The sequence below is a fragment of the Vanessa atalanta genome, chromosome 8 (genome assembly GCF_905147765.1).
Source record: "Vanessa atalanta chromosome 8, ilVanAtal1.2, whole genome shotgun sequence".
NCBI classification, from domain to species: domain Eukaryota; kingdom Metazoa; phylum Arthropoda; class Insecta; order Lepidoptera; family Nymphalidae; genus Vanessa; species Vanessa atalanta.
In genome coordinates, this window is record NC_061878.1 from 6,170,062 (window position 1) to 6,196,065 (window position 26,004).

Consider the following 26,004-nt stretch of genomic DNA (forward strand, 5'->3'; position numbering starts at 1 on the left):
AAGTTCGTGAAGCTGACAACATCGTATATTATTTGACCACTTGTAATTTAAGGAATATAATAAAACGTAAAAAAATTTAAAAATAATCACAAAGTCGATCTTAAGTCTCCGTAAATAAAAATATAACTTCGTTTTATTACCACGACGGCCTCTCGCATCGGGCTCTTTTGTAGGACAACAATAAAAATCGTTGTTCCTATTTTATTTTAGTTATTTACGAATAACGTAAAACAACGTGATTTTCCGTGAAGCAAACTATACCTTTTGTTAGGGTTGCATGGGTTTCATGCGATCCGAAATTTGAAAATTTCAAGCGTAGTTTCGCAACTTATGAAGAATCATTTTTAACGAGACACTACTGGCTTTTTTGTAGGCAGTTTCTACACGATGCTCGGCCCAGTGCATCTTTCTGAGATAATGTCTGGGTCACTAATGTATTACTCTCGTTTATTTATAGAAAAAGTCAAGTCGGTCCATTGATCTATTGCTACATAAATTAAGGACAGTCTAACACACTTTCACATTTATAATATCAGTAGAAATTTTCCTTAATTAATTATTGACTAAACGGTTTTCCTTAAAAAAGCTTGGCAGGCTATAAATCTCGGAGCTCGGTTTTATAATTCCGATAGTGAACAATATGCTGTAATTAAGTTTTTTGTCAAAAAAATCTCAATTTGTCCTCTGTGTCTCAATATGTATATGAATTTGGAAGCTATAGTTAGTGGTAGGGTTTTATGCAAGTCCGTCTGGGTAGGTAACATTTAAACAGACCCAAAACGGCAATGCTTAGTAATTTTGTGTTCCAGTTTAAAGGGCAGGCCAGTATAACTGCAGACACAAGACATAACATCTTAGTTCCCAAGGTGGCTTAAGCATTGATGATAATGATTAATATTTCTCATAGTCCTAATGTTTATGGCTACTGGTAACCACTTACCGTCAGATGGCCTATTTGCTCGTCAGCCTTGAAATTTTATCAAAAAAACCCGTGATTTGGAAACCAATAAAGCCGTTGCTTCTGAGCGTGAATTCTGTCTAATCGTGTTACATCGGTCCTATCGTATCATGAGAGTAAGGAAATAGAGAATGTCTTTATAGAAACACATTGCACTATAAAAGGAGACATTATTGGTACAAATGACTACTTTACTTTGAAAATGGCCGCTGTGGACAAAATCAGTTTAGCAGGCATTACCATCATTACTAACTTTTGCTGTTATTAAGTTAGAATCTAAAATTTATATCTTTTGATAAAGCACTTTAGTTAAGGGTACTTTAAGTTAAAATATCCGCCTATACAAGTAAAACTTGCTTATGACAGAAATAAAACATTTTATTTTACTTCTCATTTCATTCATGGATATTAAATTTTATGCTAGAGTTGCCTCGTACTTCCAATTTTAAATATAATTTGATAAAGGTCTTTAATATCGCGAAGCTTTGGACAGATTATTAAATATTATTTTTACTGTGTATTCTATAATAAAAAAAACGGTGACGTTTCTGGAAATCTGTGAAGGTTCCGTAAAAAATGCCCTCGGACGATTTGGACCTTATACATGGAAATGATAAAAATAAAACAAAAGATCGAAAAATTGTACAGATACGTCGCTTTAGAATATTTTCACACGATAGTTAAACAACGCTGCCACGTTTTGCTGTAAGAAACGAATTTGACACTAGATATTAGACCAGATTGTACGGTGATGGGCAATTCGATACGTGTTTACTTTCAATATTAATACCATTTATAATTTCTGTCGTTCCACGATCGTGATTTACATCAACTTTTTAGGCTATTATACTACCATATCATTTTTTTTTCATAAATCGTATTACGACTATGTATGTTCTAATCAAATAAAAAACTGATCTAAACAATGGTCTTCAATAAAAATATTAAATTTACTTTAATTTTAATATTTCGATATGAATCTGTATATAAACATTAAGTTACTACATATGTATATATAGGAATGTATAATGAATATATTATACAAACGTAAATAAGATAGTAAAAGATATATCAAGAATATCAAAAAGGCATTATTATTTAAAGGAAACAGTATTTAAATAATAATCTGAAACATTTTAAATATCACAGCGTATATAATAATTTTGCTTACATTTAGGTACAGATATATAAAGAGCTTATAAATACATACGACTACGTACGCAGTAATATTACTTACCACAAAAAATAAATAACTTGAACATATTTTCATTGTCTGATATTTCATACGACAATTGTCAATATTTTCTCTCGATAACGAAATAAAATCACGACGTACAATATAAATAAACTCGTATCAAATCTGACATCGTGACATCGCACAACTGGGGCTCGAAACTAATAAGGGCAAACTCTGCCGTTTTCATATTTGCGCAAATTACATTAATGCTTATTACCGTTGATAAGCGAGGTTCAGGAAAGGACGCGAAAAAGAAGCGTTTTTGTATTGCGTATTTTTTTTCTTCAAACAAATGTAATAAAAAGGTTATTATTATTCGCCTTTGTTAATCGTACGGAATTCGTTTAGTTTATAAAACCAAAATGTAGATAACTTTAAATATGATACCTTCAAATTCTATATTGTAATCAAATGTTGATTTATCAAGTTATCGCTTTCCGAGCGACGCTTCTGGCGAAATATTATGTTCCAAACAAATTTCGATTTTCTTATATTTTCTGAACATATTTGTTTGATAATTTGAAAATATTTTCAATTTGATTATAATGTTATATATATTGATATATTTAAGCTGTTGTTTGTTTATTTTTAAAGTGGAGGAATGTTTGATGCGGGTGACATCACGCAAATAAAATTATATATCATACGTATGTATAAATAAAATACATACCAAAAGCAACAACATATTTTTTTGTGATAGTTTATATTATTTCCTATATGCTGTTATCGCTCGATATTATTTCTAAATATTTCATAGCATGCATTTGCGTTCCAATATATTTTAATTTAAGTATATAATGTATAACATAATGTATAACATCGTTGTGGTATTTATTAATTTGTATAAAGTCTTAACACATTCCCTGAAGTAATTTAGTTTATATTCATAATAAAAGGCAAAACAAGATTTTATCGCAACTTGATTTTCAGCTCTTAATTAAAATATAAACTGATACTAAAAATATAATTACCAATAAATTGTCAGATGAAAACGAAGCCACAAGTAGGTAAAATGTTTATAATTGGTACTTAATTTTTTTTCTTCATCCAATATAAATCTTACAGTATTGCTAAACCATTAAATTGATTGGAAGTTAATTATAAATATTCACATTATAACCAATGACAATGTATCTAAAACAATATTCTGTCACATTCACGAAACGCAAACGCGGCGTTTCGGCTGCGGCGTGTAATCCGTCATATCGCATGGCGTTAACGCGGCATATCTGTATAATTGCGTTACTCGACTTTCCCTTCTGACGTCTTCGTACTGTTGATTGTCGTTTATATAATTGCCAACATTCTGTACTATCACGGCTCAGTTTACGCCTCTTCTCGAACAGGGATTACTCACTCCACACGAAATATTTTCTTAATTACGCGCAGGAGACAAAAGACCGTCGTATTTCTCGATCCGGATTGCTCGCTGTCTCAGGACTCAGTGCAAACAAAATGAGATCACTTGCTTCGTATAACATCTTGTTATTAAATAAAACTCTGCACTTATCAAAGCTTAAATCATTATTAAAATACATTTTCTAATATCAATGAATATTATAATTTATTTAAAATTTAAAGCACAATATTAAATGACAGTTTGAATTAGAATATTCGCTATTTCATAATACACAGAGACGCCTCGCGCCGGCGAAATCTTAAAATTAAGTATCTTTTCATGAGAGAAACGTTCTTTATTATCAAGATATAATGTTATAAATTTTATAACTTTAAGATATTTATCCGTAAATATCATATAATATTTATATAAGTATATTAATTTGCATGGAAAATTGCGTTTTATATTCTTGATCGTTATTGTAAAAATGTTTTCGAATAAACAATTATATAAAGGTTTATTTTTTTTCTATTCGTAATCAGTCTTTACATACAATGGCTCAAGTTTCTATTCGCATCCGACTGACAAGTATCGATGGTTCGTTTTAAAACAATTCCATTTCGCCCATTGTTCCGTAATGTTTTCTAAGTGAAATACCAAGTAGGCGCACATCACCGCGAAATCGGAATTATACAGAACACCGTTGTGACACATTACCTTAGGCCTGCTTTCCAAGGCAGTGTTTCATTTCATTAATAAAGAGGAACTTATGTTTTGCTAAAAATGTCATAAAAAATGGTCTTCTATTGTGTTCCTTTTCAAAAATAAATATAAACAATTGATAAAAAAGAGAGCATTACATTCGTATTATGGGATGATGAACATGATTAAGATACGCATCGGTGGAATGTACGAGTAAGCCTCGTTTATCCTGAGCTCAACGCTTCCAATGGAACATACTTTTGCGGTATTCGTGACATATGCAACCGAGAACCGTAAAGAGCCGAGGTGGTTCTGTGGTTAGAACACGTAAATATTAATCAATTTTTTCATGTTTAAATCTAGGGGAGCACCATTTAAGTTTATGTTTTTAATTAGAGTTTATAATTCATCTCGTGCTCAGATAAAAATATCATGAAATAACTTCCACGTGTTAGATAAAAAGCAACCAACATGTTCATCCACTTATCCCAATTGGAATATAATGGTGGAATAAGCTGCAAGCCTTTTTATTAAGGGAAAGGAAGTCCAGCAGTGGGATTTTCACGGGCTATTTCTATGTAGTCAAAGAAGTCCAACTTATATTACCGTAAACAAAACTTCGCTTAAAATTCTAGTCATACTAAGTTCATGTTAAAACGAGAGGCCAAGATATCGCCAACGAACGAAGACTTTCTAATCAAATTATATTATCGGTTGGTCACTTATTACTTTCTTGTAGCATTGAAAACTTTTTAATGTCTGGAGAAAACCAATCTTATTTTATTTTATAGACTTTCAATATTATAAACAACATTTATTACTCGTGGCAAAAGTGAAACGAAATGACTTCAAAATCTACGTAATTACATTTATTCCTGACAAAAAATATAATTAAGTTTTATAAAATTAATAATTTACATATTTTACGTAAACATATTACGAGTAATGTTTTTTTTTTACAACGTGACAAAAAGTCTGACTTTATTTAATTTTAGTATTTACTAATAGAAACATGCGCTTGCTTATCATATCAGAGACTAACGTACCACCCAGCTTCACACGGGTGCATTTTATTAATTGAGATAATGATTTGATATAAATATCATTAAAAAAAATTAATGGGATCCAGTAATAACCAGTTCCAGAAATAACCCTTTACATTTAAACAAACAAATTTTACCCAGCTTACACAGTTTCTATATTTATATAATATATATCTATATTAATAATTTCGTGCAGGACTACGATAGACTCGATCAAAACCACAATTATAGTTAAAAAAAATTGTAGCCGGTTAAATATATCCGTGATATTCGTAAGATATTTCGGTATTAAATCCATGAAATTCAATGATATAACAGTTCAACTGGCGGCCTTGTTTGACGTTTACGGGTGTGTTCAGAAAGTGTGTTCCAAATAATAATTTCGTGCCCCCTCCACGTTACACTTACAGTTCAGTTAGTATATTTATATTTCTTTAGTTTTATTTGTTACCCGAATAAAGCCGGGTTTTCATCTAGTATGTAAATAATTGGGCAAAGGTGACATTTAATATGACAGTTAAAAATTGTCTGACAAGACCAATTAAAATAAAATCTAAATCGAGAATTATTAATAACATGTTATGAATAAATAATTTTGGAATTCGAATGACAGATTTGTTATCTATACTAATATTATAGATCCGAAAGTAACTATGTCTGTCTGTCTGTTGCTCTTTCACGGTCAAACCGTCGAATCGAAATATGATATTTGATATAAAGCAAGCTTGAACTCCAAGGATGGACATAGGCTTTTTTTACCTAATACCTGACGACCCCTAAAACGCAAGTGAACGCTGGCAACGCCTAGTATTAAATAAATTGTCTAAGGAATTTATTTGTGTAAAGCATCAATATTCAACGCCTCAACGTGGTAAAGGAAAATCAACCTACCAGCAAAAACAATTCCAATACGATAAATAAGGTCTAAAAACCGAAATTCCTTTGTCGACACCAGGTAAATAAGAAAATAATTATTACCTACACGTAGGTATCGGTTCTCAATTGAATACATTTAAAATAAATGTTGGAGCGTTTTTCTAATATTAAAATACCAACGAGTTTATTACTCGTATAAACATTCTCTACGACAAATATTGAAACTAAAAATTGAATTTATCAACTTAACCAATTTGTTTAGTCGCCTTAAATTACTAGCTCATTATAAATAACGAACTATTTAAATTGAACGTATTCGTATTACCTAACCTGTTTGAATTTGTAAGACGATTAAAGATTGTTAGTCCTACACGAGGTTTACAGGAACTGATATAAGGACAAAGCGTAATCATTAGCCTCCAAAGCATTGGCTCCAATCAAAGCTGATTACGATTCCGAGCGGTTAACACGTAAATCCGATGTGGATAAATATTTGCACGACAGGTTGTAAAGCGTACGTGCCCCGCCCGATTAATACGCAGTACAGTTACTCGACCGGCCGTGAACGTTTTAAACATTTTAAACAAATACGCCAGTGTTCTATGTTTTGTTATGCCTAAATATATTTGAACATTATCTAGTTTATTGCTGTTAATAACAGTATCGGTGATTTAGTTCAATTTTAACATATCCTATAGCTTGACAATTAGGGATGCCGTTGTTATTTTTTTGTGGTTGGTTGGTTGCAATATTGGTTTCGATACCCAACAAAATCTAAATAATCCTTATTCAAGTAGCCTCATGATATAATATGATATTATTATATGATTGTTTTTATTGTATTTTCTTAATTAGAACCAATGACAATTGTTAGCTATGTTTGTTTATGATTCCATTAAATTCGAAACTAAGTCGTAATCAAAGATATATTCTATCTTTACCTATAATTAGTTATTACATAACCATATTTATGGTTCAAATTGTAAATAAATTAAGGTAATATTCAGCATTTGCATTAAATTTTATTTCCTGTGATTAAGTTATTAAATATGTATATCTCAAAGTTTATTCATAACTACGGAACCAATCGAATTATAATTTATAATATCCGTCTCCTAATATTTAATAACTAAACATTAATCTCATATATCATTTGCTTAATCAACTGTAAAGTACAAGAAAATGTAATATACACTTGTGACGTCAAGTCTAAATTTAAAGTGTGTAGAAACGAGAGTCGTAGTTCCGTGTTATAATATTATAAATTAAACTGTTCTCCGAAACGCGTTGCATTTTATGTACATTCGTTTTTTTTCAGGTACTCATTGCAAAAAATGGTTTTTGTCATTGATTAGTATAGATTACTTTTGGAAAGTTATATCGCGACGGAAATATTGTAGACGTAGTATATAGAGTTTTTTATATTATATATAAATTGAGAAAGCAAACATTTCACCGAATTTATTATGTATTACAATAATAAATCAATCGTACAAATATATATCGTATAAATTTGGAAAGTGTGAATTTCATATTTCATTAAAGTGAAAAAAATATGTTTTTTTAATATAATTATAACTAACATCTCTTTTTATAGTATTTATCTATTTAATATATCGTTTAGTCATTAATTTAAATTTTAGATAAATATAAATGTAACTTTCTATATTTTTTTGTTGCGAAATGTAAAATGAGAAATTATTAATTAAACTTATTGATACCAGATATCGAAGCCACAGATATTTAAACTTCAAACGTAAATACGATCTTCACCTTAAGTTTATTAATAAGGAAAAATATAAAAAACAACGAAACAGCCAATGAATGTACCTGTAAACTACCAAGCAAATACCTCCTCTTCTCTTGAAGAGGTGGTTTAGGACTCAATCCACCACGCTCCGTCAATGCGAGTTGGCGATTGAGCATTTAGTATAGGTAACCAACACATGCTACCTTTACCACCTAGCATTTATAATTCATAAAATATAAATATAAATTAAGTAAATGATAACTCAATGTGGACGGGTTTGAACCCGCAAACTTAGTTAACATTCTTACGTTCTATCCACTGGCCCATTTCGACTCCTAATTATCCAGAAATGTATAAAACGGGACGTGTCTTACACACAAACCGCACGCGTAATTATATAAATTTTAATCCTCTCGAGATATTTAAAGAATTTCATTATGGTAAAACTCTAGACCGACACCGGAATTCATTTCGTTTGAAATGTACCGCCTTATCACCAACTTCGGATTATATTAGAGTTGCTTCACAAGACTACCTTTCGTTATTAAAAACTTTTATAATAATGATTAAAATAAAAAAGTACACAGTTATACAAGAAACATACTTTCTTATCGAATAAAAATTCAAGAAAATACAAACTCAGAGCCATAATGGTCCATTGTGAAACTGAATCGATGATGGCTGGTTCAAACCCTTATGCTTAATATAATAATTCATTTCGTGTTCGGCGGTAAAATAATTCGCAAGAAATTCCACACACATCCCACGTTCATAATATGTTAAGCGCTAAAATTTCTTAAAAAGAGAACAAGACTTAGTCCAACAGTGAAACATCAACAGGTTAGTTTAAGTCTACATAATTATTTATCTGATGGTAATAAAAGTCTATTTTTATAAAACCAGCTAACCACATCCTAGAAGGCAGTGTTTGTGAATTTGTTACATAGAAAAAATATTCAATGATTTTTTTTTTATAAAAGACAATAGTAGATTACGTTCTACAGAGACGATATGTTGCGGAAGAAAAATTCAGAATGTATGGAATGCGGCTGCTGTCTCAATTCGTGACTGAGATTAGACTGCGTAATGCGTTGGCCACTTCACGGCATATTAAAATCATGTAGGAAAACACCGACATTAACTCGCGTTAAAGAGTATTGTACGTAACACATGATATATGGCGTCTTTATTCTGATATTATGTTAACGCTTATTTAAAAAAATATTTAAAGAACTCTTGCATAATGACAATCGCTTAGAGAATTCACGTTTTTATATCAACAACGTTTTATTCAAAAACTCCCGGAGTGAAACAAAACTATCCGATCGCTATTTCTGTTTTTGTGGCAAGTTCTAGATTTTTTTTTTTAGATTTTCGTATATAAAGTTTTATATTGCTTTGTTAACCGCGGCCTTGACTGAATAGTTCTTCGACTAAAGAATGTTTAAAGTAGATAGATTTTGAATGGTACATAAAAAAACATAATGACGACATACTTTACCTTTTTTGCCAACAATCGCTGGTGTCAGAAACTCTACGATTTTATTTCTTAACAACGTCAAAGTATTCAATGAAGGATTGTATCCTTGTATTTTATTTATAAAAATATGTTTAAATATATTTATTTAAATGGCTCAATACGTAAATTATAAAACAAAAGGATAATATACATTGGTACTGTAAGAAATATAAAGCATCTCTTACATCGCTAATGTGAAACCAACTTTGGGAACTGAGATGTTTCGTCTCTTGCGCGTGTAGTTTACATTTTGCTCCATCACCCTTTAAACTGAAACACAACAAAACTAAGTATTTTTATTTGGTGGTTGAATATGTAATGAGAGGTTTAATGGGTTATTATTTTTTATTTATAGAATGAAAGTAATATTATCAAACAATGTCGGTTATGAAGGCCCAGTTAACATTCAACTTAGCCTTATCACCAGATACTTACATTAACTTCGCCTTTAATATAGTCATCCTAAGGAAGTCTCTATTGAGAAAAAAATTAAGATGAGAACTTTTGTTTTAAGTCAAATTAATATTGATATTAAAATATAAAAATGTATTTATTGCAATATATTAAACAACATTATAACAAACCAAAAGTACTATTAATAAAGCGAATTTATTAAATTATAATTTATTATTTATTAAAATATATTTATGTATGCCTTTCTTGATGTTCGAACTTTCTTTATATCAAAGAGCAACGGACAGATAGACAGAGTTACTTTCGCATTTATAATAAAAGTATAGACACTCGTGTTCTAACAGACAAATAATTTTATATCTTTCATATTTCACACCATTGAAAGTAATTATATCTTGCGTAATCTAATTAGTAAAATAACATATTAATTAAAGGCAAGGATTATATAGCAGCGTTTCATCAGTACGTGTAGATTGCATCAAAATCTGTACGTTCAGGATGTAACCGCAAATGATAGCAACCGACAATAAAATTCGTTTCGGCTGTTTCATTATAAACCGCAGACGATGAGCTGAGCTGATGTTTTCCCAACTTATTATGCATTACGAGAAAACATTTCGTTGTTATTTAATAATGTCCAATTTAAATGAGAGTAGCGAGCGGACATTGCTACTGCAATTATTTCTTTGCCTCGCAATCTGTACAAAGGATAAAAACATTTAATTATGGTCTTAAGTGGGGAATAAGAGCGTTTTATACTGTTATATAGCAAAATAATTTCGGTAAGCTATGCATGACCTTAAATTTAGTAATATCAATTATCAAAAATAATATTTGATTTTAGAACAGATGTGATATAGGATGGTATATTTGTGTTTATTTGAGATTAATGAATCAACATAATTTCACCGGTTACCATGAAAGTTAAATTATAAAGCACGTATGTAATATTGCATTTCATATTGTTTAATTTGTTTTAACTCACGACTAAAACACGTCAACTTCTATACCGTTTAAGCGATCATCTTGATAATTGGGATATCATACATATGTTTATTCAAATTATCCAAGTTCCATATTTCAATTTAGACATTGAAAATTAGAACGTAACTCAAACGGGGAGCTACTGGCGTTTCAGTTTTGCATGCGATTGCAAAATTTTACATCGTAATTATTAACCAAGCACCAGTTAACGAAGTCGATTACATTATTTCTACTAAGTCTATGTAGGAGGTAAGAGATTATAAAATGATAAGTATTTATTACATTATAACATGTTTAATTTTTAAGTAAATGCAGAACGATAAAATAATTGATTGAAGTATTGACTTTTTTATTCTAAAAATATAATAGCTTGTTAATATCAAGCTGAGGTTAGACCTCCTTCGTTGTCGAGGAGGTGAGAGTAGTCAGCAGGTTTTGCGTCATATATATGTTTATATGTATGTCATAAACCCAGATAGCTCAGATGACCCAGTGCATCTGAAATGATCCCGGGATTAAACTCGGAAAAAGTTTTCATGTTTAATACTTGACTGTTATTAATTTCGTGTTGAATCTAATATATTGGATGAAATTCTATCTCCTGTCAACCAACACGCTTTGGAACAGCGTAGTTAAAAAAGGTCCTAACATATTCCTTACATTGAAACATTTAAAGCTCCTATTCCATAATAATATTAAGAAGACATTTTTGTTAATGTAAGTAAATTGAAACTTAATCACTTTTTAATATATTTCTATATCTGTAATCCCAATATTAACTTTACGTTTAACACTCATGTGAAACGAAATGAACACTTATTTTTTTATAAATTTATTTACGTAATGTCGGAATTAATCTCGCTTATTAGCCATTTCGTTACGTAAGATAACCATCCTCTTGTTATGAAAGTAGATTATAGTACCTTATAGTATGAATAATTTTGTTCTTTTGTTTCATGTGTATATGCTATTAAAATCGAGATTAATTTTATAATAAATATACTTTTTATCAAAAAACCCCTTTTATTACATGATGTATGTACAATCGGAAAGTATTTATACTACAAGACATAGTTGAAAATGCCATTAATCTTCTTTTATATTCTCTTATAAAATATTTGTCAACATCACACATGTATCTGTAGTGTTCGTAGTGTAGTTTATTTATTTTACACGTTTTCTAAGCTACGACTTCGCCAAGTAAACTTTATTATTATTAATATTACACACACATTTTACGTTCTTTTTTTAATTATGTTTATTTATACTAAAACAATTATAATCCGATACTGACTCTCGATCCAACATAAACTGTTTTTTTATTTGCAATTTTTAACGCAGTATGTGTGTTTTCGCTTATAAATATTAGTTTAAATATACGGGATCAAAACATCAGACATATATGACGTCACAGTTCAAGTAAATAATAGCTACAGTTTATGTGATTTATAAAGTAAGACTATAAATTGTAAATTATGGTGATTAATAGTAGAATATTTTATGTATGACATCATGCAGACGGGGAGAGGGTACCGCAGCCTGGCTGTAGGTAACCACGTCGTGATGCAATTAGCATTGAGCAACACTGATTCTGTAAATATGTTGTTGTTAATGGTTTCCACGATTCAATAAATATTTTAATATCATATGAGATATTTCAAAATATTTATTATTATAAATATTATCTCACTTATAATTTTATGATTAATAAGTTATTTAACTTGTTATTAATTTATATAATTAAAGACAAAAATGTTTTAAGAAAATCATGATATATATTATATTCTCCCACCGTTCGGATATTAGAAACGCTAAATGGATTAATCCTTTAAACATTCTCGCATCCGTTTTTGATGAAAACTTAATATATGTCCGAATATCGAATTCGTCGATTTGGAAAAAGTCCTGTTTTATTGCATCGTCTGTCGCAAAGGAGGATTAATTTCTGAGATTAATTAAATAAGGAAAACTATATATCAATTGCGCAGAAAAATATGTAGATATAAAATATGTATTTTGATAATACCCTTTTACAAGTTGTCTGTGGGTATATAACAATGAAGTTAATGCATATATTCCAATTACAGTCAGCATGACTTATCCTAGGTTATTGGTTTAAGATACGAATAATGATTACCGGAAAATAAAAAAATATAAAATACAAAAAATATACATTACATAATATAATCGTTACTACGTTTTTTTGCTTAAAATTGAAATTAACTCCAATTAAAAAAATAACTGCTATAAAGGATGCTAATTAAAAAAAAAACTTTAAAAAAAGATTTTAATGGGCAAAAGCTGCTAGCATATATGTCACCATTCTACGCGATCATGATACATTGTACAATAACATTTTTTAATATTTATTAGTATGTAATTATAAACTTTACGTAAATATTTTTATGTAAATATAACAACCATTATAAAAAATATGTTATTCAATAAATTGTCTTATAATGCGATCAGAAAAACAATTGATAGATACATGACATCAAAAGTTCTTGCACATTAATTCCGCACTGTTTATTCATTAAAACAATACAATTGTACTTAATGGCACAGTAAACACGGGACTAGGGGCTAACTTAGTTTTCAAGTTCAAACTGTATTCGTGTCACTTCGTGTTTAAGTTTACTAGAATACCCAAACTCATAAGGTCGTGTACACAATATAGAAACAAAGCTAAAAAAACGGTGACTTAAATAAAAAAATATAATTATAATAATTTATTTGTTATTGCTTAAACTTAGTCTTTTGTACTTAATCTACAAACTTATTTCTTTGTTGTAATAATTGCTATAACATAATATAAAATGACTTATGACTATAAGTCTAATATTAACTGTTTTTAACACGCTTATATTGGCTTCACTTGTAACTATTTATTGACCCACTAGCCGGTCTTCGATTAAGATGAAATTTTGCACACGCTCTGAGTTCTGATGACAATACATGACTAGTTAAGAAACGTCATTACAAATCCAATATGGCTGCCTCCTCAAGATGGCGGACTGGCTGCTTAAAATCCACCCACATGATATGCGTATTAAAAGAAAGGGTTTGCTTTTGTATTTTTTAGTGCGTGATAAAACCGTGTTTTTTAGTTTTTTAAACTATTATTATCAATCATATATTACTCTAGTTTAATAGTGACTGTACGGGTTGTAGTCGTGAGGACAGTAAAAAAAGCATTACCTTTAATTAAAAATAAAAAAATATCGTTATTTGATTGATGAATAAAAGTAACTACTGAGTTTCTTGTCGGTTCTTGACTACAGAAACTACGAAACGGTACTCATATATCAAAATTAACCTCGTAAAATAACTGATCAACGGTTACAAGAGACTTCTTAAATAAACTACATTTTCATTTTAATCTCAATAAATATTTTACTGTAATCGAAATTTAATTATTAAGTATTCAGTATTTTTTTCATCCCAAATTCATAGTTTTTGAGTTATTTAACAGTCATTCAACATTGTACGAACGTGCCTTTACGATAAAACTATGTAATGACCTTGTCATCTATAAACATGAATAGCGAAGAACCTCCGTCAATATGAACAATTAGTTTAAGTATATAAATACAAAGCGTTTTTTTTTTTCAACCAAACAGGTTTACCTTGTAGTGTTAAGCTGACATATTATACCGACATTGGCATTCAAGCGTTACACATTACAAGGATTGACGATGACTTTTAATATCATAATTAACATTAATTGGATCTAGAAAGATATATTCAATTATTAATATTTTATAATAGTAGACAATAAAGACATTTTCTGCCTCGCACAACCACTCTGTGGAACCAGCTTTCGCCGGCTGTTTTTCCGAACCGATACGATTTGGGAACATTCATGAAAAGAGCGTATTCGTCCTTAATTTAAATTCCTACCCCCAGTGTTGCAGATGTCCATGGGCAATGGTAGTCACTTTCCATCAGGTGAGCCTCCTAATCGTTTGCCGCCTATCACATAAAAAAAAAACAAAAGAACTCTTTAAAAAAATATTACTCATTCTGTCCACATAAAGGTGAAAAACTCAACATAGAACTAATGTTATATAAGATTCCATAGAATAGTATAGCTTTTTCTAACCACTGGAGGAATAACGAAAAATAAACAATTTGGACATTTAATTGACGCGATCTTGAATATTCTATGAAATTACTCGAAGAAATTGCGTTTTGAATGTCGGCGAAATTACTGTCGAAACTTTGGAATCCAAATACAAATATATATATATATATATATATAAAGCCGACATAAGTAACTAAGTGCAATATTGTACATAAATAAATATATATTAATCAACATATGTTTGTAATTCTCGTGCATAATATAGAAGATATATTAGCAAATGGCGTTTAGTATGTAAATCACTAGTTTGTTTGAGAAAAATGTATATCTAAAACCAAATTAATCAAACAAAATCGGCCATATATATAACAATGTAATACAAATTATTAATAAGGGGTTACATTTGTACTGAACCCTAATGCAGGTAACTAATTCATTTAACAAAAAAAAAATGTTATTATGTTACTGGGGTTTTGACGGATGACTCATTTGGTTATGTAGCATTTCAAGGTTTTGAGGTCGGAACAAATCATACATTCATTCGACTTGGCTCATACACGTATTAAAATTTAAATTCTATATATAAAATAGCAATATTAGATATGTCGATTATTCAAAATCTACCACTAGTTCAGAAAGAAACACAAAACGCCTCAGACATATGAGGAACCGGCGAAAGATATAATTTAATAAGTTGTTTAATAATTATGTTTATAATATTTTTTTATTATTTTATATATCCTAAAGGTAATCGCTTCATTTCATTCCAAGATACGCTTCTATCTATAAAGTAGTCATTTTTACAATAAGCGTTGCACATAACCGTTCAATCTTTTTTTTTAAGTTTGCTAGTGAATTGCCAAGCCAGAAAATATTATTTAAAATCATACAACTTTATAATCTGATTACAGCACTTGCTATTGGTTTCAAACATTTTACTTTTTTTTCATAGATATCAAATCATTAAATCTTTATTCAAACTTAAGACGTATTCAAAAGTCCTGCGACTAAAAGTTTCGTTAAAAATTAAACTTTTCAAAGTACGGAATCGAAGGCAGGAGTGGTCGGCGTCGGGAGCGCTCATTTGAATTATATTTCACTCCGCCTTTTGTAGTCAACTTCATTTAGGAAAGTTAAAAGCGAAAAATCTTTTATTTTGACTTAGCAAAGAAATTCAAAGATGCATTGTTGAATTGGTAACAAATTGCACGTTCTTGATTACGTTAAGAGTTCTAACGTTAGTGAAGGTGGGGTGTAGATTGGAATTTAACAATCACCTTTCATTGCGATGAAATACTCAAACTAATTGCCAAACAAAAAAAAAAGAATGATTTTATAGTAATTGCTTTTAGCTACGTGCAGTGTTTACTTAACAAATTTTGTAATATATTATTAGTGTAACTCTATAAATTCGATTTTATATATATATAAAATTTTATAAGAGAAAATAGACTGACTGATCGTTGAACATGTGAATATTTACTAAAGATTCCAGGTTTAAGCCCGGGCGAGAATCTCTGAGTTTACACATGCGTAATTTTTATTAGCAATAAAATATATCTCGTGCTCAGCGGCGAAAGAATCATCATTGAGACATGCATGTTTCGGATGAAAATCTGCCATATGCTTATCTACCAATATGCATGAGAGAATCGTTATGGAATAAGTTCCAAGCCTTATCAACAATTAAAGAGAAGGCCCAGTATTAGGCCATTCACAAGCTGTTACGTGTAATGTCATAAATTAAGTTTTCGAGAAATTATATTCCTTATTCTTATGTTACACTAACTCTTACCTAACTTTTCATTTGATATTTGGATAGCTTAAAGTTATTTCATAATGGTTGCTTCAGTGCACATTTTCAAGGTTTTCATTACATTCTGTCTACTAAAAATTTTATTGCAGTTGCAAAGTTATCTTCAAAGTCTTGTAAACAACGTCATGTCGCTGTGTCGAGGGCAACAAGTGTTCAGCAAACATCTTGCCTTTGCACTATGTGTGCTCCGAAGTCTATTTACTCTATGATGCATTTCATATACGAGAGTATCCAAATTTTTATATGAAACTACGAAAATATTAACAAAATATCATTGTTTCGAGATTGCAATCTTTATCTTAAGCAATTTTATTTAAGTCGTTAAAATATTCATACTATGCATATATATACAATAATCACTCATAAATTTAGCTATTCTGAATATATTATTATTCATAATGTCATTCTTTATATGTGTAAACATGAGATGATCGTTACCCTTCTAAGAGTTCATTGATCTTATAAAATAATAATTTACTCGTAACTAGCTATGCCCGCGGCTTCGCCTGCTTGGTATTCAATAAGTGACTATGATGGTACATACAGTTTCTAGCTTGCTTCACAAAATCATTATTTCATACTAAACGCCTTTTAATATTGAAATAAAATATAACTTATGTTATATTTATATAAAGTAATTTCTTAATGCTGAAAGAATTGTAATAATGTGTTCGTATTGTAGTTTTATTAAATAGATTGGCATAGATAATGCTATGTAAAGCCATGTTGATTTCAATGAATCTTTAGATATCCATCATATATGAACATGCCCTGAGGAATGAAGTGAATCTAGTATCCAACTTAACCTCAATTAGTAATTTATTTAATGCCTTGTGATTTAATGGTAAATGTTTTACTAAAACTGGTTGTAAGTTGATCCTATGTAGCCTTAATGAGTAGGCCTTAAATAAATTCTGGGAATAACGTTTGAATTATAAGCAAACGTTGAAATTAAAAGACCTTCATCATGCTTTTGAAAATATTATCTCCTTCGAAACTTTAATGTATATCAATATAAAATTATATTCTCTTCAAATGGAAATTCTCAGATAAGACTCTCGAGGAATCTTAAAAAAAAACCGGAGTATAAATAAATAACAAAATTTTGCTGCGCTATTTTATAGAACATTGTCAAGAAATTTTCTTGCAAAAAAGAAATTAATGGGATAGAAAAAACTAGATATGAATTCTGTTTCATACATCACATACATAGAAAAACAGTTGAACGCGTGCGTAAGACATTAGGCTTGGTAGGAAGGGGTCCCGTCACGAAGTCTACCCGAGGCAATTTGGTACCAAATGTCATTTGCTACGTGCCCCACAAATAAAGAGGATGGAATAAAGCCGCCTGTATTACTTTAGGAGCTGTTAGTTCACAATGCGCCGTATCTTATATTGTGTATGCAAAAGGAAAACGAATTTGTTATTTCGAACCACTTTTCCTTGTTCGAGGCATTTGATTTTATTTTTGTTGTTAAATAATGTATAAATATTTCCGTCCTTTCTATTGAAATTAGATGTTCTTCCAATTTGCATATTTAAACATGCGAATAGAATTACTCAACCATTTATCATCAATATTTTATAATAATATATTTACATATACAATATACGAAAACGGCAGTCAAATGTTTATTTACAATTACAGCTCTCTAAGTCCCGATCCAATTTTAATTTTCATAAGTGCGCATTTTGTTTTCTTTCCCATTTTCGCGTACGAAGTATCCCCTAAGATTTACAAGAGTTCATTCACTATGCTAGCAGCCTATATTTAGAATTGCATCGCAGTTTGTAAACAAGAGTCGCAGTAGCCCAGGGGTCTTAAACAAAAACATCGCGGGTTCAAACTCGGGCAACTTTAAAGTTGTCATGTTTCACAATTTGTGTGAAAATAATGTGTTAGTTGAATGAAAATATACGTAAGGAAACTTGCAGAAATCTTATTTACTTTAATTTTATAAACAATATATCCATTGAAGGGTATGTTATATTAAATTTACATTCGGTAGAGCAAAACAAAAGTTATTGATGACATTTTAAGTACTTTGTCGACGCCTTACGGAATGCTACAAGACAAAATCGTATTTGAAGATTTTGCTTTTAAAATGTTTGGAAAAAAGTCTTTATTATTGGTATTTTAAAATGTACGACATATTCTCCGTCGTGTATTATAAAGCCGTACCCATTGAAAATAGGTCTATTGAAAGGTGAATATGATAACTAACCTATCCCATTATACTACGGTATAATATTAAAAAAAATATTTTCAAATATAAGTGGTATAAATTCCTGTAGCGACAACATTTGTTTTATTTGAAGACTTTTTGACATTGTCTTATTCGTAAACATGAGCATATTCCTAAACAGCGTGTAGATTACTGTCAGAAATCGTCAGGACAAATGTGACGGCGACATTAGGAGGCACGATGTCGTAAAACACATTAGCACGTAGTTGCCCTTCGTCCGTCCTTATATTCGGGTAACAGAGAAAATGCATCGGCTGCTTGTAATATCCTATATCATAAAATGATAAAAAAGGTAGAGTCGGTATATGTTTTTAGATTTATTTATTTTTTATATTTGGAATGAAAATCCAAATTGACTTTATTTTTCTAACTAAGCGATTTATAAAATAAAATGTTTTTTTTATACATCTGCAACTTCCACTGGACTATTAAGTCGAGATAATGATATGAAAAAACTTTAACTGTTTATGTCACCGGGACATGCCGGAATAGCCTCGTCGGTCTATTGCCTGCCTTGCTTATATAAATTTATAGTTACTTTTTTCCTGTCAAGAATCGGCTAATAAGAGTGCGCAAATAGATAAAAATGTACTGGTACTTGTATACATGTGTACACATTGCATACATTGTATACATTGCATTTTCAAGTCGGAATTCAGCTAATTGTTAATATGATAATAAAATGAACCTTATATAATATTAATGAAAACGGAAAAGTTTTTAGTATGATGTAAAAAAAAATTTAAATTACGTAATTGAGCTTCGACGTACTCGTAGAGATGTTATAATAGGCAGCATAATGTATATAATATATATATTTTAATGTATGCTTTTTAAAGAAACGCATGCGTGGTTTAATTCAAAATACTAAAAATTGTCCAATCGTAACGAAGAATCTGATCTTATTGTCGATATCCTCGAGTCAAACCGTATCAGACTGATCATTCAGAAGATTTAATCCAGTATACAAATATGCGTCCTTTTGAAGTAAATAGGTTTCCGAAGAAGTAGCTTTGAGCAATATTTACAATGGAATGCCGCTAGTGCCGGCAGTTGCCGCACCTAACGAGGTTGCAGCATCCTTGAGAGGCCACATTCCTATACGTCTATTTACGGTCTAAGTCCCCATTTTCTTTGCAATTGCAAATGAAAGTGGTCTGCTTATTTGTTGAACCTAATTTTTCAGAAACCAGTTTGAACCAGTTCGCTTAAGTAGATAACAAGGGTTAATACAATACAAAACAATAATATTAATTTTATTATATCATGAATATCTGGACTATGTTTTGTTTTGTGCAATATATTTTATTTTCAAAAAGGGTTTTTAGGATTTAACAAGCAGTAATTATGATTACATTCAATAGTTGGTTTTTAACATTTGAAACATTATTATAATAATTTAATTATGTTTTTCTATTGTTTCAGAATATATTGGACAAATTCAACCCTGGCGCTCGACAAATGATAACAGCTGGTAAAGCCTATTTGAAGGCTTTACACGGTGAGAATTTTCAATATCCTTAAAAGCATAAGTTCGTAAAAGAAATACCTTTAAGTACAAAGAAACTCAGCTAAAGTACTCATAAAAAGTAACGCATATCATTTGTTTTGTTAAATAATGCGTATTCTAGAGATGAAATTAGGTTTATTTCTACATCTGAGACAATCGTTCCCAGGGTCATAATATGATATCATAATTAAGCTGTAAGACAATAAGAAATCCAGAAACGAGTGACGTCATCAAATTAATTCGAAATGATGCGTATTCAGTAAAACGTAGACAATTAATTTATATACCGTAAGCCAAATGGGTGCATCTATATGCAAAACCTTAGTTGCGCTTGTTTGGCTTCGAAACTAGGGCGTAGTTGGTGCCAAATTGTCTCTGTTGGCTTATCTAGCGTATTATACTCGACGCTAGACGCAATAAACTTTGCCATTGTGTACGACGATGTATTACTCTTGATACTTGCTTTCCGCTACTTTCAAGAGTGCACACTCAAGTGTATTGACATTTTTTAAACTGATAAGACGTTGAATTTTCTATACAATATTTTGTTTACCAGAGTCAAGTGCTCTCAACCTTTTATATACGATCGCAAATTTATACCCTTGCTTGTATAAACAATATTTAATCGAACGTAACCATGAAATTGGAACAATTTTTGATTACAATTTTAATAAAGTATGCTATCCAATAAAATAGCAAGTAGTACAGAAGAACAATACAATAAGAAATAAAAGCTTTTGGAACACGCTCTTTAACTCTTCCTTATTAAGAAAATCTTTTAAAAAAAAAAATTGTATTAACTTCTAAATTCAAATTTATAAATGGTGTATGTAAACCATTCAATTTCACTTCATATTTCTAGTTGCTGTATCGTAATATCTATGAACTAGTAATTATTATTCAATTTCGCAGGTGCGGCGGCTGCATCTCGTCTATACGTGGACGCGGTCGGCAAACTTGGGAGACAAGCTCAGCAAGGCACATGGGGGGGATGTGCCGATATTGGTAACTATGAGAATTATTTTCTAAGTACTTCAATTCATGCACTGAATGATATATAGAAAGTAAAGCTTGGTTATTATTTTCCAAGCAAAATAAGTTGGAAAGAATTTTAAATACAAAAAATATATTTTATATCCGACTTAAAAAACATAAACTTGACATAAATGGAAACTTGTAAAAGTTTCAATAAAAACCCTTTCAGCATTTTTGATGTCCAAAAGTAACTAACCTCAAAACACACTAAATTTAATATAACAATATTGTCCAAGCTATCTCTTTTCTAGATACGAAGATCTTTTTTAAGATTAGTTAATCTGACTTATGCCAAATGTATCGTATACTCGTATTGCCTTGTAATAAAAACAATTACTCATCCAAGACGTTCAAATAGTTCTCTACACAAGTTAACATTGGTTGCTCAATCTTGTACCAGAGGAATACTAAAACACAGTTCAAGGTCTCAGTATGAAATACTATTATTAAGCCATAATAGAAGTATAATGACGTAAGTACGTAATTTATCCATTTAGGTTAACGATCTTTCGAAGAATTATACTTTTGACAGTATTTTTATGCAACATTTTTGTTTTAAAGTATCATTAATTAGAAAAAATAGAATAATTCGTGTTATTCTTACTAAATTATAAAGACGATAAAAAATTAAAGTAAGTAATTATTATGCGTTACAGTGTAGTTGAAAAGGCTGTTGAATTTCTGGTCCGAGTATTTCATGTTAATAAAAATGCCGCCTACAAAAAGTCTTAATTTTGATTTTAAGGCCATTCGACGATATGATAATTAGATTTTGTATTTTATTTATCTACTTATATATACATAAGTTTGCAAAGACAAAATCTCAGTAACTTTTTCTCTATTGTCAATCGAGTTTCTTCTATTTCTGGTACTTATTGACGAATTTTAATTTAGGAACAAAAACATATGGAAATAATCATCATTCATCGAATTTTCAGTAATGATTGAATTATTTCAATTTCGACTACTCGACGAAACTAATTTCACTAAATCTGAATGTACTCGGCATTTGTTCCTTTACATAGTTGGCATACATGGCACAGATATTGGCACTGTGTGATGTATGCCAACTATGGGGCCTTAGTCGTTATTTCCTTTGTACCTGTAGTGTCACCGACTCTCAGCCTTCAGAGCGGAACTTAGCAATATGTAGTATTAAAATTGTTGAAGCAGGAAATAATAGGATTGGTAACAGAATTGAGTGTATGTCGAAGACTGGATGTTTGCATCCATTATAGCTTGAACATCGGGTGAGGATAAGGACTACTTTTTTACACCTAAAACCTGACGACATACTCCTAAATTGTAAGCGAATCTGCGGGCAAAAACTAGTTAAGTATATAAGCGTGACATATATCTTTGTACTAACGCAAATATTGACGGTGTTGACTTTTAACTATACAAATTATTACTACTGTGTCTATTAGGCATATATATAAAGTGTTTAATTTTTTACAGGCACTGCTCTTATGAAGGTTGTAGAGGTGTATCGAGAAATTCAGGATCAGCAAATGAACATAGTAAGTGAGATAACATAAATTATGTTAAGAGTATAATCTTTGTAACCAACACCTAAAGGTCCACTTGTTGACATAGCTCTTGCCAATCTGACTGGTCATACCGGTCTTGTGATCTTTGAAGTAAATATAATAATAATAATAATTGAATATACAACACATCCTGCGATACAAATAACATAAAGATAATAAAATGATTTTTAAAATGCACTAAGTAACACTGAAAACTCTTAGTAAATCTTACGTGTCTGAAAATCAAAATACACGCGCAGTTGAGTAATACGTATAATGTTCTGACTTATGTTTTCTATTATTCATAAACAATATCATTTAGCATTAGCGGCCCGTAAATGTCCCACTGCTGGGATAAAGGCCTCCTCTCCCTTTGAGGAGAAGGTTTGGAGCATATTCCACCACGCTGCTCCAATGCGGGTTGGCGGAATACACATATGGCAGAATTTCGGTGAAATTAGACACATGCAGGTTTCCTCACGATGTTTTCCTTCACCGCCGAGCACGAGATGAATTATAAACACAAATTAAGCACATGAAATTTCAGTGGTGCCTGCCTGGGTTTGAACCCGGAATCATCGGTTAAGATGCACGCGTTCTAGCCACTGGGCCACCTCGGCTCTTATAAACAATATCACGAGGGTATATTTCAATTCCATATTCACATGGAATGGTTATAAAAACTAATTTGAAAAAGTTTTTAAGTATGTCATTTAACGTAAAAGCGTCGACGTTTAATTAGATATAAACAAGATGGAATGTTGAATTGATAGATGGATCAGTAAATACAGCTACCGCATCGGCTACAGTAACGAGAAAATTATCTTTGAGAAACCATCGCTTCGTACATATAAGGATAGACTTTATAAAAATAACTTTAATATTAAATTAACAAGTCAAAAATAATTTACATATAGATACAACCATTATAGAACAAAAAAATGCTTACTTATATTACACAAATTTTTTATTAGTATATAAGTTATATTTACTTATATTTGTTCATTAATTTTTATGCGACAAAATATCTTAAAAAAGAAAGAAATAAACGACACTTAGCAGTTTCAACTGCAAATGTGGTGCTAAATGAAATAAATGCAAGTTGAATAATATGAAACTTTTCATATTTTATCCCAGTCCATATAATGAAAAATATTCAATAATATTATTTATCCAATCTGTATATTACACCTAGCACTGCTCGGCGTGGTTGTCTTCGCGTTAAACGATCCTACTCTATCCCCCCCAGTTGCCGCAGTGTGATGTTAATATATATAATATAATATTTTTCAACAAATGGGCTATCAAATTTATTAATAATTATTCAAATCCGACTGGCAGGTTATATATTCGCGTACAAACAAAACAAAAACAATGTTATAATAAACTTTATTATATTACTTATATAAAGACATTGTAAAAATTTAAGGGCCGCCAGTTTCCTTTACTGAACATATTAAATTTAAATTGTTGATTAGAATGTTATATAATATTTAAATCGTTTGTTACAGCTGAAAGCGTTTTACGTCGATTTGCTGGTTCCCTTGGAGACTAATCTCGAAAAAGATACTAAAGTCGTGCAGGTTCGTATAAAGTTTAATTAAAACTTTCACTAAATACTTTAATCGAAAAGATTTTTATAAAAAATATAATTTAAAGTGATATTTAAGCAAATACATTTAACCATAAGATGATTTTTTTATTTATCGAACAATAAATAATTGAATTACTTAATAATAATTTACGATCGGTTAAAGATAAACATTACGGTCACGATTCTTATTGTTATAATATTAATCGAAGTTCACATTTCATTGTATCTTTATTGGTATCCATACATTTATTTAGCAAACAATAATAGAGTTTGAAATTAATCAATCAAATAATTATATAATGCAAACTTTTCGTGAATCGATAATAGATTTTGATTAATAAATATATAAATCCAACCGAAAGTTCATATTTACAGATTGTATTTGGTGAATTTGTTCATACCGAAGCAATAAACATGCGTTTTTAATTGCATTCAAAAGTTATGAAAACACAGTGATATAAAATTACCAAATGTTTATTGTTCCGTGACAAATTTGATAAAAACGAACCAAATGTTTAATTTTTTTTAAATTACTCGTATGAAATTCCCAAAAACACAAAGTGATTAAATTGTTGCATTTACAGTCGGAACAAAAAAGGTTTTTACAACAACACAAACTTCGCTCTGAGAGCTACAGCAAGGCGGCAGCCACTATCAAGAAGCAAAGAAAAAAGAAAACCAACGTCACTAAGGTCGGCTCTGCGATGGATAAGGAGATGAAGGTAGTTACGTAACTAATAATTCATTGATTGTTTTGTAAACAATTGTCCAATATCTTATACGTCAAATTATTAAGAAGTTAATATGCTAAAAATACCAACGACAATTGCACAAGGTTGTTTACAACTCGAAACTAGAACGATAGGTCGAACTAAAGCAAGCATTAATTTTTTAATGTAATATTGGATTTATATAAACATCAACATTATTACGCAAAGTATAATTTCATGACTGAAAAATAATGCAATCACGAAGTGCAATTGGTATCGCAGTACTCCAGTTAAAAAAAACCAGTGTATCATTATAATTAAAGACCTTTAAATTTTTTTTTATTATTCTATTAGGTCATTTTGTATCCATCCCCGGATTTGAATCCGGGAACTTGGGTCTGCAAGCGTAAGAGCCAGTTACTAAACAAACGAGGCAGTTAAACCATAATTACATAACATCTTATATTTAATGGTTGGCAACGTATGTTGAGAATGGAAGAAGCTTTACACGGGAAATATTTTAGGCTGATATAATTATATAATCGGGAAACATGTTCGCGTCTGGCTTCCAACTTTTGTTAACAGTAATAGTAATATGTATTTACCTATTCATAAAAATATGATAAAAAAAAGTCTTACGTGTGAATTTTTTTATTTA

General features: G+C 30.3%; 1 protein-coding gene across 4 annotated transcripts in view; it reads left to right on the forward strand.

The window, feature by feature from the left end:
• LOC125065608 overlaps nucleotides 1-26,004 on the forward strand; it is a 187,273-nt gene that overhangs the window by 155,296 nt on the left and 5,973 nt on the right. For all 4 annotated transcript variants that reach the window (XM_047673324.1, XM_047673325.1, XM_047673322.1 and 1 more), the window contains 5 exons: nucleotides 20,394-20,469; nucleotides 21,391-21,483; nucleotides 22,972-23,033; nucleotides 24,554-24,625; nucleotides 25,221-25,358. In XM_047673324.1, the coding sequence (XP_047529280.1) occupies nucleotides 20,394-20,469; nucleotides 21,391-21,483; nucleotides 22,972-23,033; nucleotides 24,554-24,625; nucleotides 25,221-25,358 (441 nt within the window). The remainder of the gene's footprint in view (nucleotides 1-20,393; nucleotides 20,470-21,390; nucleotides 21,484-22,971; nucleotides 23,034-24,553; nucleotides 24,626-25,220; nucleotides 25,359-26,004) is intronic.